Source organism: Elephas maximus, chromosome 22, assembly GCF_024166365.1.
Source record: "Elephas maximus indicus isolate mEleMax1 chromosome 22, mEleMax1 primary haplotype, whole genome shotgun sequence".
Taxonomy (NCBI): domain Eukaryota; kingdom Metazoa; phylum Chordata; class Mammalia; order Proboscidea; family Elephantidae; genus Elephas; species Elephas maximus.
The window spans coordinates 28,843,278-28,860,920 of NC_064840.1; the positions used below are offsets into that span (position 1 = coordinate 28,843,278).

The window sequence follows — 17,643 nt, forward strand, 5'->3', positions numbered from 1 at the left end:
AGCTTCCCACTCTCTCTATCCTCCCATCCCCCCTCCAGACATGAGATGCCAACACAATCTGAAGTGTCCACCTGATATAATTAGCTCGCTCTTCATCAACATCTCTCTCCCACCCACTGTCCAGTTCATTTCATGTCTGATGAGTTGTCCTCGGGGATGGTTCCTGTCCTGGGCCAACAGAAGGTCTGGGGACCATGGCCGCCGGGATTCCTCTAGTCTCAGTCAGACCATTAAGTATGGTCTTTTTATGAGAATTTGGGGTCTGCATCCCACTGATCTCCTGCTCCCTCAGGGGTTCTCTGTTGTGCTCCCTGTCAGGGCAGTCATCGATTGTGGCCGGGCACCAGCTAGTTCTTCTGGTCTCAGGATGATGTAGGTCTCTGGTTCATGTGGCCCTTTCTGTCTCCTGGGCTCTTAGCTGTCGTGTGACCTTGGTGTTCTTCATTCTCCTTTGCTCCTGGTGGGTTGAGACCAATTGATGCATCTTAGGTGGCCGCTTGTTAGCATTTAAGACCCCAGACGCCACATTTCAAAGTGGAATGCAGAATGTTTTCATAATAGAATTATTTTGCCAATTGACTTAGAAGTCCCCTTAAACCATGGTCCCCAAACCCCCGCCCTTGCTCCGCTGACCTTTGAAGCATTCATTTTATCCCGGAAACTCCTTTGCTTTTGGTCCAGTCCAATTGAGCTGACCTTCCATGTATTGAGTGTTGTCTTTCCCTTCACCTAAAGCAGTTCTTATCTACTAATTAATCAATAAAAAACCCTTTCCCTCCCTCCCTCCCTCCCCCCCTCGTAACCACAAAAGTATGTGTTCTTCTCAGTTTTTACTATTTCTCAAGATCTTATAATAGTGGTCTTATAAGTTAGCTTTATTTTTTATTCAGTGATAGGTCATAAGTATTTTTCCATGTCATTATTTTATATCCATGTCATTCTTTTAAAAGCTGAGTAGAATTTCTTAGTACAGACGTTAGCTTAGATAATTTAATCACTTTCTAGATGATAATTCCATTTCATTTTTTTCCAGTTTTTGTCTTTTACAAAAAATATTTCTGTAAACATGGTTGTACATAGGTCTATGCCTTAGGTTACTCTCTAGGAGAAACATGTAAAAGTAGGATTGCTGGGAAGACATGCTTATTTTAAATTTTGATTTTACTGCCAAATTGTCCCCTAAGATTCTGTGAGTGTTCATTTCCCCATATTTTTCATTTTAATTTTTGTCAATTTGATAGACGATAAACTCTTGTTGAAATTTGCATTTCTGTTAGTGAGGTTGAATGTCTTTTCATGTTAATTGACCATTTGAATTTCTGTTCAAATCCTTTATTCGTTGTTTTTGTTTTCTCTTTGGTTCGTAGAAGTTCTTTTGTACGTTTCCCTAAATCTGGCAGTCTAATCTTATCCTTGGCGTAAATATTGTAAAAGAAAAAAGGCATACCAGTATTTCTCTAAGGGCAAAAGACCAGTAATGGCTTTTAAGAGTCAGTAGTCTCCTCAGTTCATTAAACGTGGGAGTGATTCTTTACTCCTGTCTTTATTCTCTTCGTAATTGAAATGAATCACGCCCATGTTCTGTAGAACTTAAAGTTGTAGATGAGCTATGTTGGTCAGTATCTTTTATATGTTCTGAGGTTACCGCTATTGCTTAGTTTGCAGTAGCACGTGAATATAAAATAGGCTATCGTTGTACAGAATCTTAATTTTTATCATCACTTTCTCTTAGTACATAGTATTTCTTTGCTTCTGTTCTAAGGTTGATTTCAGAAATAATGAAGGCAATAACCCTATATGACAGAGTAGCCCCATAGGTTTTTCTAGGCTGAAATCTTTATGAGAACAGATTGCCAGGTCTTTCTCCCTCTGAGCAGCTGGTGGGCTCAAAGCACTGACCTTTAGCTTATCACTCAAGCACTTAACCATTGTGCCACCAGTCTCCTTTTAGAGACTGTCTTATAAATTGTGACTGTTAATTTGTTAGCACTCTAAATATATTTAAGAGATGTGTTAATTGAGAGAACATTTTGACATCCTAGACGATGCATTTAGTCTAATACTGGTAATATTAAATTTTACCTGTATATATAGAGCTTTTGGAAACCCTGGTGGCGTAGTGGTTAAGTGCTATGGCTGCTGACCAAAGGGTCAGCAGTTCGAATCCACCAGGCGCTCCTTGGAAACTCTATGGGGCAGTTCTGCCCTCTTCTGTAGGGTCGCTATGAGTCAGAATTGACTCCATGGTACTGGGTTTGGTTTTTTGGTATACAGAGCTTTTACTATAATTTTGTATTCACCAATTAATTGAATGCTACCAACACATAAAAGCTCCTCTTTATTTTAAACATTCAACTCTTTTTGCAGGTTCTAAAATAAACCAAAAGGTTTGATATATAAAAATTCCTGTTTAGAGCATTGTTCCGCTTTGGGAAAATGTTTAACATATTATTACTAAATGGAAAATGCCACCAAACCAAAACCAAACCCACTGCCATCGAGTCGATTCTAACTCATAGCAACTCTATAGGACCAAGTAGAACTGCCCCGTAGAGTTTCCAAGGAGCGCCTGATGGAAAATACCAGTTGCTCGATAATGCGTACAATGCGATCTCAGTTACGTATGTTTAAAAAAATTAATCAAAAAAGCTTAGGAGGAAGCTCGTTAAAATGTTAAGAATATTTAGCACTTGGTAGTAGGATTGTGGGTGATTCTTAAAATTTTTTGCTCTTCTGTATTTTCTGTTTTTTTTAAAACATCGCAAGTGTGTTTTATTATGAGGAAGAAAAAGAATAATAAATATTATTTTTGAAACATCTGATTTAGGTGATGCTCCAGCTATAAATACTGAATCTCTTAAGTTGAAGCATGCTGTATAAATATGGTTACTGCAAAAGATACTTTTATTCCTGAGAGCTTATTTGGGGGGTGAGGTTCAGAATTTGTCCCTGGCTTTAGGGGATTAGATAAAAGAAAATCTTGGCTCCCTAGAAGCTAACCTTCCAGCACACTCAGACTTCTGGAAAAGGTTCATTCCTCGGATTAGCTGAATCATTCCACAGTACCCTTTGGTTTTACCCTTTCCTGCACTCCTTCACTCCTCATTGCAGTCCTGAGAATAGGTAAGATACATACAGTACATCAGAAAGCACTGAGGCACATGGTTTCGCAAAGTCACACAGCTATTACATGGCAGAATGGTGGTTGAGACTCCTGTTCTCTGATTTCTAATCCTACACTCTTTTGGTCACCAAGAGGCAGTCCCAGGTGCCCAGCAGAAGCACTCAGAGCCTGATGAGCACAGAACTCCCGTGAAAAGGGAGGGTGGGTATCTCATTGGTTGGTGAGGGCTATGCGATGCCTATAGAAGGCAGGCCTTATCACTTAAAGATGAGAACTGTGGGTGGAAGCACAGGAGAAGCATGAGATAGGAAAGAAACCAGAAGTAGAGGATCTCAGGCAGTGTGGCAAATAGATTTAGTAATGAAAAATGACCAAAAGTCTGTCCATGGATAAAGACAAAACAGGGACCAATCCTCATTGTAGTCTGGTGGAGAGAACCTCCCTGGGGCAAGGGCAATCAAATATCCATACTCAAAGGCATCAGTGGCACACAGAAGGCACATTAGCCATAATATGACTATATTATGGAAGTGCAAGGAAACATTTAGCAGTTAAGTGTTGAGGACATCACTGTGCCTTAGGAAAGATACCCTGATGACAAGGCAGGGCTGGCAATACAGCCCTTTCAGACTTCAGTATCCTGCAAGGGTGTCAATTCAGTTGTCCCTAGAGATTTTTATAGCTCTTCCCCCCTGAGGAAGTTAAATTTGTGTATATGTCCCCTTTTCCAGCATTTAATCACAGGTTAGTATCAGTAGAATTGCAAACTTGGCTAAGGCCACCAACACCTTATTTTGAATTTGAGATGCTTGAAATTCTGAGGTCCACTTTAGCCAGTGTAACTAACCAAGGTCCCTAGATTTCCTGGCTAGTACACTTTCCCATTTCAGCAGAGTACTTCTGGGTCATATGTGTTGGGTAGATTAAGATGTACATGCTTAATCTCAACCAGAAGATTGAGAAGTGATCTTGACAAGGTATTCTTAAAAAATCTAAAAGTTGGTGACCCTTGCAAGGGACATTTCAGATGTCTGACCTTTTGGAATAATGAGCCTCCGCATACCCTTTGATAACTTAGTCTTCTGTGGTAATTATGAACAGAGAATCTAGTACTTATTGTATTCTTAGTGTGTGCCAGTCACTGCTAAGTGCTGTAGGTGGGAGCTCATTCATCCCCCACAGCGGCTTCTTACGCTGTGGAAACTGGATTCCACAAAGACTTACGTAACTGGCCCTGGATCCCACCACTGGTAAACAGAGGTAGGACGCAAACACAGGCAGGCATTCTGACTCCAGAACCTGCGCTCTTGACCACTTTGCTCTACTGCTGGGCCCTGTGGGAGAGTTAGAATACTTTCCATTTCCATTTTCTGAAGTGAACTCCAAGGGAGTTTATAGAGAAATTTTTCCAAAACCACAGGTTTCACCATATCCCATTTTCTCATTAGTCTTTAAAGTCTCAAGTCTTCTTCCAAAAATAACATTAAGCTTAACAAAGTACTCAAACCCATTACCATTGAGTCGATTCTGACTCACAGTGACCCTATGGGACAGAGTTGAACTTCCCCATAGGGTTTCCAGGTCTATAATCTTTATGGAAGCAGACTGCCACATCTTTCTCTCACGGAGCAGCTTGTAGGTTTGAACTGCCAAACTTTCTGTTAGTTGCAGTGTGAACCGCCAACCTTTCTGTTAGCTGCACTGTGCCACCAGCGTTCACGAGGTATGTACTCAAAATACCCCAATTGTTATAACTGTCCAACATGGAAACTTGGCTCTCAGCAAGCCAGTTCCTTTGTTGTTCTCCAGAAGTGACCTTTTCAGCCCACCTTGAGCCTCCGTTCAACCCCTTAGACTATTTGTCTGTTAGGTGTCTACCACCCTGCTCAGATCCTGAACACAGCTCGGACCTGTCTTGCACAGAGGCATTCCTTGGCTGCTTCTATTCATATTGATCCCTCTCCTCTAAACTCCATCACTTTTTGTCACCTCTTCTCATTTTGACACCTAGTAAATTGTATGTTTCCATATGATTAGCTATCATATTTGCCTTGTACTCCATTTTCCACAAAAGTTTGAGTATGTTTCCTTAAGCTCTTTGATACACACCTGGTAGTGGATGGAAGGAGCCTGGCTGGTGCAGTGCTTAAGTGTTCAGCTGCTAACCAAAAGATTGGTGGTTCGAACTCACCAGCTGCTCCATTGGAGAAGGATGTGGCAGTCTGCTTCCTTGAAGATTTATGGCTTTGGAAACCCTATGGGGCAGTAATACACTGTCCTGTAGAATCATTATGAGTTGGAATCACCTCAGTGACGATGGGGTTTTGGTTTAGTAGTAGATGGTGAGGAGGGAGGACAGAATTTACTGGGCAAAGAGTTTTGAAGCAAGGCAAGGAAAAGTGTTCAAACTTCTGAGATAATATTTCACAGCAGAACGTCCAGCTCTCCTGAGACTTCACTGTAGGAACACAGTAACCAATTTTTTTTCTTTCTTTTTTTACTCCCCCTTCTTGAGGAAGGTCAGCTTTACGCTTTTACTCCTCATAAGCGTCATATCTTCACCATCTTCATTCAGTCCTTGATGATGGAAATTTATCACTTTTAGAGGAGGCCTCTCTGGAACACCATGTGCAAATGCCTTAAATGGTCAGGGATGCCACTTTTTCATACCCCATGAACAAGTGGGTGCAGGACAGTGAGGATTGATGCCTCTCGAAAATTCCTTGTCTTGGTAATGTAGAAACCACCGACAGTGTTGTGAGTGGGGTGAGAAGTCAAGAATACTGGCTGCAGTAGTGGCAAAGATGATCACCTCCCAGAAGTGGAGGAAAGCTTGGTACCCCGCTTTTGCTGAAAAGTAGCTCTGTTATACCTACAGTTGCATGATTCTGACTTATGGAAAAGAAACAAATGACCCAAAGGCAAGTTGAGATCATGGGGTCTTAAAAGCAAGCAGGCTACAGCCACTATCAGTGTCTTTCCAACCTTTGGTATCCCTGCTGTTGTATCTGTAACAAATATTCATCATGATCTGAGTCATTGAGAAATGTTTAATCAAGTTCAATATTCTACTCCATTTAAGAAATCTGGGAGAGAGTTTTGGCAAAGAACACCTTTGCCAACTCAAGCAGCCTTGTTCTCCCAAGGGTTTGAAACAGCAGAGGATTTATTGAAAATCTTTTTGAGATTTCATGTGGTTCAACGTAAGAACTCATTTTTGTAAGCAAAAGGAGTCATTTACCAGGAACTTTTTGGTTATGTTTATGTTTGAAAATGAGAAGTTTAAATCACCTGGGAATACAAAGATTGCTTATACTTAATGCTGAGCAAGTAAGAAATGAGTAAATATTAACCAAACATAGTACAAGAATTAACCATCATAGGACACATGTCATCTTGTCTTTGCATATACCTCAAGATCTTAAGCTTTGCACAGTTCAGAGTTTTCTAAACTGAGAGTTATTTTATTCTGGTAGACTGTCAGAATGATTTTTTGAAATATATCATTTCCTCTTTGTGTTATCTTTTATTTCTCAATTGGTACTCTTTGGTTGTGTGAAAAATACTCCTTTTTGTTTCTTTACTACTCCAGTACTTTTAGATCGTTATTGTATCTCTCTGCAACTAGCCAATTTGTGTCTGGTTATCTTATTCCCTTCCTACAAGTCAGGGGATTTTATATCATTTTTGTAATGTTTCCCCTTAGTTCTATCCATTTCTTTTTTTTTCTCCATCTTCATCGTCACTGCCTTAATCCAAATGACTATTGTCTCTCGAACTTCTCTAATTGCCTTTAGCCTGGTATCTTGATATCCATTCTATTTTTTTCCTAAACTTGACATATAATGCACATACCACAAAATTCATCCTTTTAAAGTATTTGCTTCAGTGGCTTTTAGTAAATTCAGAGTCGTGCAGCTATCACCACTACCTAATTTCAGATCATTTTCATCACTCCCAGAAAGAAACCCCATGTCCATTAGAAGTCACTTTCCCATACCTGTTTCCCCTCAGCTCCTGCCAAGCACTTTTCTACTTCCGGGTTTTATAGATTTGCCTATTTTGGACCAAAGCCAAAAAACCAAACCCAGTGCCGTCGAGTCAATTCTGACTCATAGCAACCCTATAGGACAGAGTAGAACTGCCCCATAGAGTTTCCAAGGAGCACCTGGCAGATTTGAACTACCGACCCTTTGGTTAGCAGCTGTAGCTCTTAACCACTGCGCCACCAGGGTTTCCCTATTTTGGACATATTGTATAAAGGGACTGCTAAAATATGTGGCCTTTTGTGACTGGCTTCTTTCACTGAACATACTGTTTTTGAGGTTCATCCGTATTCATTTCTCTTTGTTGCTAAATAGCATTCTATTGTATGGATATACCACTATTTATTCATTAAACAGTTAATGGACAATTGGGTTGTTTCCACATTTTGGCAATCATGACTAATGCTGCTATGAACATTCGTGTGTACAAGTTTTTGTGTGGATGCTAGTTTTCAGTTCTCTTGGGTATATAGCTAGGAGTGGCATTCTTATGTGTAACTTTTTGAGGAATTGTCAGATTGTTTTCCAGAGTGCGTGTAAAAGGTTTCTAAATTCTCCACATCCTCACCAACACCTGTTATTATCTGTCTTTTAATTATAGCCATCTTAGCAGGTGTGAAGTGGTATCTCACTGTGGTTTTGATTGGCACTTCCCTGGTGATGTCGAGCATCTTTTCATGTGCTTATTGGCCATTTGTATATCTTTTGGAGAAATGTCCGTTCAAGTTCTTTGCCATTTCATAGTTGTATTGTCTTTTTGTTGTTGAGTTGCAAGAGTTCTTTATATATTTTGGATTCTAGTCCCTTATCAGATACGTAAAATTTATGTTTTTTCCCGTACTGTGGGTTGGCTTTCATTTTCATGGCTTTCGTTGTCCTTTGAGGTGTACAAAAGTTTTTAGTTTAGATGAAGTTCAGTTTACCTGTTTTTTTTTTTTTCTATTGCTTTGGGGTAGCTCTGCACTGTCCTATAAGGTTGCTATGAGTTGGAATCGACTCAACGGTAACAGGTTTGGTTTGGTTTAAGTGTTCCTGAGGTGGAAGGATTATCAGCTGCCTTATTAGGGACATAAAAAGGTTGCCATTCATGACAGTTCCTCTCCTTTAAGATAGAAATGAAATTTAATTTTATTTACTCTATTTATGCATCTTCCCTGAGTTTAGTCAGTTACTTAGGTTCATGAGGTGAGATGTATTTAATGTTCTCAAAATAAATGTAAAAACCAAAAAGGAAAAAAAAAACCCATTCCGTTTGAGTCAGTTCCAACTCATAGCAACCTTATAGGACAGAGTAGAACTACCCCATAGGGTTTCCATGAAGTGTCTGGTGGATTTGAACTGCTAACCTCTTGGTAAGCAGCCCAACGCTTAACCACTGCACCACCAGGCTTCCAATAAATGTATAAAAAATCAAAACCAAACCCATCGCCATTGTGTCAGTTCCAACACATAGCAACCCTACAGGACAGAGTAGAACTGCCCCACAGAGTTTCCAAGGAGCACCTGCCGAATTCAAACTGCCGACCTTTTGGTTAGAAGCCATAGCACTTAACCACTATGCCATCAGGGTTTCTAGTAAATTTGAAACAAAACTAACTAACTTAAAGGTTTGGACTTTATTAACTAAGTCAAAACATAAAATGAATTGTTGGAATTGACATAGTAGGAGTAAGATAGTAGGCATTTGGGAACAGGATAAAGCAATATTAAAACTTTTATGTAGATTTAACTCTTGCTGGTCCTTAATGACTGCCGGTTTTCTTTTGTTTGAGTCAGCAAATTTTGTTTTATGAATATGAAAGTTTTTAGAATATTACACACTGTAGGAATAAACGTTGTTGTTAGTTACCATCGAGTCAGCTCTGACTTGTGACCACCTTATGTATAATAGAAGGAAATGTTGCCTGGTCCTGGGCCATCCTCATGATCTATTTGATATCCATCAGGTTTTTATTGGCTAGTTTTCAGAAGTAGGTCATCAGGCCTGTCTTCGTACTCTTTCTTAGTCTGGAAGCTCTGCTGACACCTGTCCACTATGGGTGATCCTGCTGGTATTTGAAATACCAGTGCTATAGTTTCCAGCATTCTGGCAACACACAGTAGTTAAAATATGTTTCTGAGCTAGTACATAGATCTTTTTCTCCTGCCTTTTCTAAGTTGACTAACTGAACCGTTGATAGATGTGTTTATCATACTCTGAGAGAGATCAGTAGTCTGTCTTGTCTTAAAAATTACCCATATGAATTACATGTACTGTGATTGGACTTCACCCGTATTTAAAGGGATATTGGTTCTAGTTCTTTAGTAATGGGAGACATTGTTTGGATTTCTAAATATTCTTTGACTTTTAATGTGATATTTTACATTATTAATAAGTAGCTTCCATTCTCTGAAGTTATATCGCTCTGCAAGAATCTTCTAAGATCTGAACAGAGTAAATAAGGCTCAGATAATTAGTCCTCCGTCATTATTATCTTTTAAGGATGTGAAGGCAAGTGAAAATCTCTTCATGCCCTTGGAGTTAACACTTCTTCTGCCTTATGTAACAGGAGTACTTCAGCTTTACTTTTCCAGTGATTTAATTTGCCAGAGTAAAAGCCCCAAACCGTGGGTCCGAGGATGGAGATGGCAGGTGAAGGTGCTCTATGCTGCACTGCTTCTTCTGTTGTGCACGGCTGACCCATGTGGGATTTCCTACCACCTATTTATCTTGCTAGCCTCCAAAATTCAACATAGAGATAGCTCTGGCCAGCTCTTCTTTCTTATTTGGGGCTCAGAAGCCCTCTGGTCTCAGATTTCTTTATTTTTTTCTCTTAGTTTGGGAAATTAAGTTGTGCTTGATAGTCCTCAGAGAACTGATTATAATATTGGAAAAAAAAAATACATATAGGGCTTGAAGTTGGAGGACATAACTTTGGCATACAGTTATTGAGGCACTTAAATGCTGGTTGTACGAAATGATGAGATAATGCCCCCCAGTGTTATTGGGGGGTTTAAATTAAAAAAAAAAAAAAAAACGCACGTGGAAGTACGGAGCTCCATGTCGGATTATAATTAAAAAGCAGTAACTGCCATTTATTGACCTCTCATTGTACTGGGCGTGTGCTAAACACATTACAGACATTACCTGATTCACTCCTCTCAGTAATCCTAACTAGTTCCCATTGAGTCAAGTCTGACTCATGGTGACCTCATATGTGTCAGAGTGGAACTGTGTTCCATAAGGTTTTCAGTGACTAATTTTTTGGAAGTAGATGTCCGGGCCTTTCTTTTGAGGTACCTTTGGGTAGGCTGGAACCTCCAACCTTTCAGTTAGCAGCCAAGCATTTGCATTACCCAGGAACTGTCGCGGAGCAGGGAATATGAACTCCATTCAACACATGAGGAAGTTCAAGAGGCCAAGTAATGTGTCCAAGGGAACACCACTTCTAAGTGGTGATGTTGGGATTTGAGTCCACGCCTCTGTGAGGAGCCTGTCCATGTAAAACTCTCTTCTTTGTATTAGGCCCGAATCAGCTAAAGTGGTCCATTTATTTGCATTTCTTAGAGAACTGATAAAACTAAATTTTCCATTTGCTTTTTAACCAGTTGTGTTTTGTGTTTGTAATGTGTCTATTGATGTTCTTTTCCTGGTTGTTTTTGGGATCTGTCGTGATTATCTTATGAATTTGCATGAGCTGGTCATATATTAATCATATTTAACCTTTTGCCCCCACTGATCATACTTGAGGCAGTGAATGCCATTCGTCTTCCATACCGACAAGATTTTACACTTGGATGTGGTTTAAATTCTCTTTTTCTACAGGGTCCTTCTCCTTGTCATTTTTCTTTAGGTTTGTTCTGTAAAATGCATGAAAGGAATCTTACTCAGGTATGTTTCTTTACGCTGGTGCCCCTGTTTCGCGTTAAGAAACAGTGCAGTTAACCACAGGGGGGAACTTCTGTGTTGCATTAATGCATAGGTGGAGTAGCCTCAATTTTCAGCCTCTTAGATTTCAAATTAGGAGAGTGGATCAAAGGCAAGATAACCCTAAGAAAGAATTGCTTCTATTTTTAAAAATCCTCTGTACAGTTAAGCATATTTTTAATCATGTCACTGTTTTTACATTAGTTTTTCCACTTGATTACTTTGGAATTGAAAATAAAACTCGATACACCCTTGAATTCTAGTTCATCAGGCTTGGAACATGGTCACCTTTGATAACAGGACTCTGAAGTAATCCAATAAATGCCATTTAAGAGTTGGTGCTGTTGAAAATATGTGCAATGTTTTCCTTCTCACAGTAAAGTTCCAGCATTTGTGAGGATGATTGCTCCTGAGGGCTCCTTGGTGTTTCATGAAAAAGCCTGGAACGCATACCCCTACTGTAGAACAAGTAAGCCTGGTTCCCAGCAGCCATTTCACCCCTCTACCCCACTAATGAGGGAGGGACGCCTGGTGTCCATGCCTTTGAGGAAGGTTTCACTCAACAAGGCCTTTCTGTGGTTCTCGGATAGTCACTACCTGAATGATGGCAGAGGAGAGGCTACCTGGGTTGTTGCCCCCAGACCTTTGTGAAGGGCATAGGTCCATTCCCAGACGCCACATTTAGAGCCGTGCTGACCATGTTGGCTCCAGGGGGTGTACAGATGAAAGAAAGAAACCTTAAGAAAATACTGCCCACACTCACTTATTATAGAAGTGTCTTTTGGTATGGTCTCAACAGTATTTCTATTTCTATTGTCACATAATAGAGAAAGACTGTGACCGACTTCTGAAACCATTTTCTGTCATTTGCTAAGAAAGCTTTATAAATGATGTTCTGATTTTGTGACATTCCTCTTAACATTTAAAAGTTAGATTATTTTTTGTGTTTTATTTGTACTCCATTATCCAAATTATAGTGTTCTTGTATAGTACACTGTGTTTTGCAGCTAGAAACTGCTAAATGTTCTGTGTTCTCAGGTAGTTTAATGTTTGTGACATTAAATATTGGGACAGATTGCTTTGACTCAGATTAATAATCTGAAATTTTTCCCCTTTCATTGCCTGCTCTCCACTGTACCTCAGTTGTAACGGTGAGTAAAACCATTTTTGTGTCCCATACTTTCTCTTTCTCTTTAAAGTTTGTTTTTACACTTACTGTTTTCAACCATTTTTGCTTTTTTTGTGTATGAAAAATGCCCACCGCTGCATGGCTCCTCCCCCCTGTGCTCCTTTCACCAGTCCACATGACACCACGTGTTGCCAGTGTTAGCATGTTTCTTCCAGCTTTGTCTCTAGAATCTCCCTACTGACTTTATTTTGTTTCTGCTGCTTTCTTTGAGTGCTGGATTTGCTCATGGCTTCTTTAACATTAGCCCCGAATGCTGCATAACAAGTGGGATTGTTTAAATTATTTAAAAGCATGCAGCATTTGGTTTTTCCAACAAGCCTGTAAAAACAGAGAACTTTGTCACTTGGCGATTAGTCTGCATGGATGCTTGTGCTTGGGGAGGCTCCTGCAGACACGAGCCCCAAAGAACCTGGTGAAAGATCATTGTCATTTTGCTGTTGTGTTTTCTGCAGAATGAATATATGAAAGATGATTTCTTCATTAAAATTGAAACATGGCACAAACCAGACTTGGGAACATTAGAAAATGTAAGTTTCACCTCTGTGCATTCAGTGTAGAAGCCCCTGGAAATGAGAGTGCTATAGTACCCTTTGCCATTAGCAAAGTGATGTCATCCACGTGAGAGTAGTACCTGGCCACACCTGGCTGCGTGGGATTGAGGCGAGGCAAGGAAGCGAGCAAACACACCTACCAGAACCAGAAACCAGCGGGTTTTCCTGTATCAGTTCCCTCTGCCTTGACTCTTGAGTGACTTTGATGAGGGGTTTCTGTTTCTATGAGCAACTCCCATTATTCATGGTAACTGGGACAGGGACAGCATAGTTAAACAAAATTCACAGATAATGCCCAGCCTAATTTTAGCCTTTAGTTTTAGATTGCTTTCATCTCTGTGTATTTACCAGAGCTGCTTTACGTAGCACAATTAAGTTTTAATTTTTATCTCCATTTCACTTTGCTCGTATACCTGTTGAATGCCAGAGAAATAACCAAAAGGCAGGGGGGAGAAGAAGGTACTTTAAAAAATGGTAGTCCGACTCTCGATTTATATTATTAAAAGTTGGTACACATTTATCCCTAAAGTAATTCTAAAGAAAGTCAGCTAGGACTCAAAGAACTGTCATCACTAACTTTCTGTTTATCAGGGGACTTGGAAGGGCATCTGTTACAGGTTGATGCTCTTGGCCGCGTAAACCCGTTGCTGTTGAGTCGGTTCTGACTCATAGCGACCCTACAGGACAGAGTGGACCTGCCCCATAGGATTTCTAAGGCTGTCATCTTTATGAAAGCAGGCTGCCACATCTTTTTCCCTGTGGAGCAGCTGGTGGGTTCAAACCACTAACTTGTTGATTAGCAGCCAAGTGTTTAACCACTACGCCTTCAGGGCTCCTTTGCTTTTGGCCCAGTGGTCCACAGAAGCGTGGTCCTGGGCCAGCAGCATCAATCAGCATCATCTGGAAACTTGTTAGAAATGCAAATTCGCAGGTTCTGCCCCAGACCTACTGAATGAAAATCTCTGAGGTAAGGCCCAGTGATTTGTGATTTAACAAGCCCACCAGGTATTTTGGTGCTTGCTTCAGTTTGAGAACTACTCTTCCAACCTTTTGATATGCTGTTATAGGAGAGCCAGTTCATGATAGTTATAGTAGGGTGTATTCTTCCTGTAGTTGTGTGGCAATCATCTTTGTATGCAGATTTCTTGGTGCTTTCACATTATTGATGTCAGTTAACTTCTGAAGTATCATTTGTTGTACTTGAGTTTTTCTTCCCAGTGATTGTTTGACATTTGGTATTGCTTTTCATAGTAACTCTCTAAAATTGAGGGTCTAAATGAGGTGATTTGGTATGCTTCAGCTTTCTAGTGGGCGTAGCTTTGTCAGTTTTTAAACAATTCTTAATTGGCTCATAGGTAGAGCTTCAGAAATAAATGATTGACCAACATGAGGTATAGAGAAGGATTGACATACTGAAGTTGAGTGGCTTTAGAGTAATCAAATTCAGGAGAGATTTTAGACCTTATAGTATACAGCTTCTTGAAACCTGATTATAATGGCACTTTATGTTTGTACAGGGCTTACAGGTTACAAGAATTTTATTATGTATCACTTTAGTTGCAGTAGGGTAGGTATGTTTGGCATATAAATCATCTCTAAGGACAACCAGAAGATAATGACAGATTTCTGTTCATTTGGCAGCCTCCTCCTCCTCCCTCCCCCCATTATTTGAGGTTGTAAGGGGTAACAAAAGATTTCTAGATCCCTCAAGTTTTCAGCCAGTTATCTAATTTGATGAAATAGTAATTTGGATTTTTTATTCCCCATAAGGTACCCCAGGAGATACAAAATAAATATTATATATGTAAGTGAAATAGTTTTGCTTAACAAGAATAAATCGCAGTTTGTTTTGTTTTACCTTGTCACTTATAGGTACATGGTTTAGATCCTAACACGTGGAAAACTGTTGAAATTGTCCACATAGACATTGCAGATCGAAGTCAAGTTGAACCAGCAGTAAGTAATGCTTGATGACATTTTAATCTCTTGCTTCGTAACATCTAGAAGTTACTTTCTCTCTCTCCCGTGTGGTCTGCGTTTTTACACTGGAAACGTAATGCCTGGCGCTTAGGTCTGGATCTGTGCGTCAGAGTAGGAGAGACGCTGATTGGTTCTTGTGTCTATTTCAGCTTCGTACAAATTGTCTCTTCTTCAGAATCCCGGTACACGGGGGTATATAGGTGTTTATTTTCATTGAAAAAAATGTTTCACAAAAATTTTTCTTTGAGCTTTTTTAAGTAATGTGATCCCTTGTACTTTTAAAGGGTGATTAAGAAAGCAAAAATATAATTTGCATGCAAATTTACAGCAGCTCAGCTAGGGCTGAAATTGTCATTTGTGGAAAATGGTTGATGGTAGACTATCTCGGCTGAAAAGCCGTGGAGCTTTTGATTTTGCTTCTTACTAGATGCAAATATTTGTACTCCAGGCATTTGACTTAAAGGTTTTTCCCCCACAAAAGTAGAGAGTGTTACTACTTTTTTTTTCCCCCATCTTATTGTGTAGCTGTTCATAAATAATATTCAGTTCTTTATAATATGCTCTGTGCTGCCTTGGCTTATAGGGCATAACTGTAGACTTGTACATGTTAAGACAACCATTGATCTTGTTACTGCTAGTGTAGAGAGCTAAAGCTTTGGAACTGGAGTGGCAGAGCACGTTCACTCAGCATTCCCTTCCATTTCTATTTTTGGTGTTTATTTATCCCTTCAACTCGAGCAATGTTGTAAGCTCAACAGAAATAACTCTCAAGCACTAAGTGTCTGGTTTTGCTTTTGAAATTTAAAGGTAAATCTTCTAAAATAAAGATCTCTGACCTTTTCCCAGAAATCATTAGGGGTGGCACTGCCAACAGTGACCACTCTGCCAGAGCCTCTTTCCCGCTTAGAAGTGGGAGTACTATGGTGGCAGCTGGCTCAGCTACCTCCCTGGGAAGCTAGGGACTCCGTCTTTGTGCTCTTTCTTACTGATAACGGACCCTTGTTCTAGATAATCTTAAATTTTAGTTGTGCTGTGATTTCAGGTTACTCCAATTTAAGGGTAGTTCCACCTTTGAAGTTATATAGGAAGTTTTTTATTCTAAAAAATGAATGTATGCTTTGTTTAAAAAAAAAACAATATTCCAATGATACGTCTTTTTTACCGTTTTATTTTTCTTGGTATCTTTTCTAGTCATGATTTGCAGTATGTGAAAGAATGATGTTAGGAAGAAAAATAATTGAGAGTGAGTAATGAGTTACTCAGCTAATGTCTAGGTCAGACAGATAGCTTACCTGCCAGAAGCAGCAGGTCACAAGACAGTAGCCAAGTAGGAGTACAGGACACTGGACCAGGTGCCCTGCCAGAAGGCATTCAGATTATGTTGTCAGTGGGTGAAAACGCTGTGCTGGCCAACCAGAATGGTTCCACTGACCCAGTTCTTTTGGCTCATAGGTTTGCAAGCCATGTTGCTCACCAGCAGAGGACAAGATGCCTTTGGTTTTCCTGGAGGCATAAAAGTAATTCTTTATTCCTGCTCTCAGGCTAAAACGGGCATTCAGTAGATGTTTGCAAGCATGAATGCCCGTGGAAAGAACAGTGTGAGGCAGATCTTGGGAGAGCTTCAGAGGCCCTGGCTCCTGGGCGGGCTACCCTAGCAGGCCTTCAAGAGAACAGACACTGCTGGCCCCAAGGATGCACGATGACAGCACTTTAGATAGGTGCTCCAGGTGGAAGGTGTGGCATGTGCAAGGGCTGAGCAGGTGGTTCTCTGCGTGGTGTGACATTTGGGGTTAGTGGGTAGTGAGAGAATGGATCAGCCCAAACGAGGAAGGTCTGCAGTGTAAGACTGTGGAGCTGTGACTAAGAACATACATTCTGAAACTAGACTTGCCTCAGATTGGAATTCTGGCTCTGCCACCTGCTGGCTATGTAACCTTAGACAAGTTACTTAACTTCTCTGTGCCTGTTTCCCCTTGTACAGTGAGGCTAATCATCTCACAGGATTAAATGAGTTAATTCATGGAAGTGCTTAGAGTAGTGCCTAGCTCAGTAGATGTTAGCCATTATTATTATTATTAACTCCAGTTAGCACAGGAGCTCTGACAATCTGCAGTCACACCAAGCTTTGTTTGGAGAGTGAATAAATGTTTACATATACATGTGTGGTTTTGTTTTTCAATGTTTGTACCCCCTGTTTTCCAAGTTACGTATTAGAGATTATTAAAATATAAATTTATCATAAAGGCTACTGAATTTATTGTGGCTTTTTGTCTATATGGTTTCTCAGCTGTGAATACTAAAAGTGTAACTGATACAGAGATTCTCAGATCTTTGACATTAAAAAAGGAACTCCAGTGAGTACATTTTTCTGCCATAAAAGGGGGGAGGGGCGGGAGTAGGGCTCTGGCTGGTGGGAGGGGAGGGTGCCCTTGTGGATTTTTAAGCCTGCCAGTGATAGAAACAGAGCGTCCAGCTGCCTGGATGCGTAAAGGCTGGGGGGCGGGGGGGGGGGGGTGCGTGGGAGGAGAGCCTGAGAGCAGGGTGTCCTGGGGAACCAAGTCCCCATAACAGGGAGGCAGTGAGAGGGAGACCTCATGGGGCAGGGACTCTGGGACTGCCCTTCCTCAGGTCTTCATGTGTCCAGTCTCCTGGCACAGACTGTCACCCTGACGCTCTTTCCCTTTAAATTCCACCCCACCGATTTGGCCTTGAGGACTTAATGTTTGCCTTAGGATTAGCTTCTGTTATAAACAGCTGGATACCAGGCCATTCCTTTTTTTTTTTTTTTCCCCCATATATATAATTTTATTGTGCTTTAACTGAAGGTTTACAAATCAAGTCAGTCT

At 40.4% G+C, this 17,643-nt stretch overlaps 1 protein-coding gene across 2 annotated transcripts in view; it reads left to right on the forward strand.

The window, feature by feature from the left end:
- PITPNB (phosphatidylinositol transfer protein beta) overlaps positions 1-17,643 on the forward strand; it is a 74,560-nt gene that overhangs the window by 10,068 nt on the left and 46,849 nt on the right. For both annotated transcript variants that reach the window (XM_049865441.1, XM_049865440.1), the window contains exons 4-7: positions 11,455-11,546; positions 12,221-12,228; positions 12,719-12,793; positions 14,690-14,773. In XM_049865441.1, the coding sequence (XP_049721398.1) occupies positions 11,455-11,546; positions 12,221-12,228; positions 12,719-12,793; positions 14,690-14,773 (259 nt within the window). The remainder of the gene's footprint in view (positions 1-11,454; positions 11,547-12,220; positions 12,229-12,718; positions 12,794-14,689; positions 14,774-17,643) is intronic.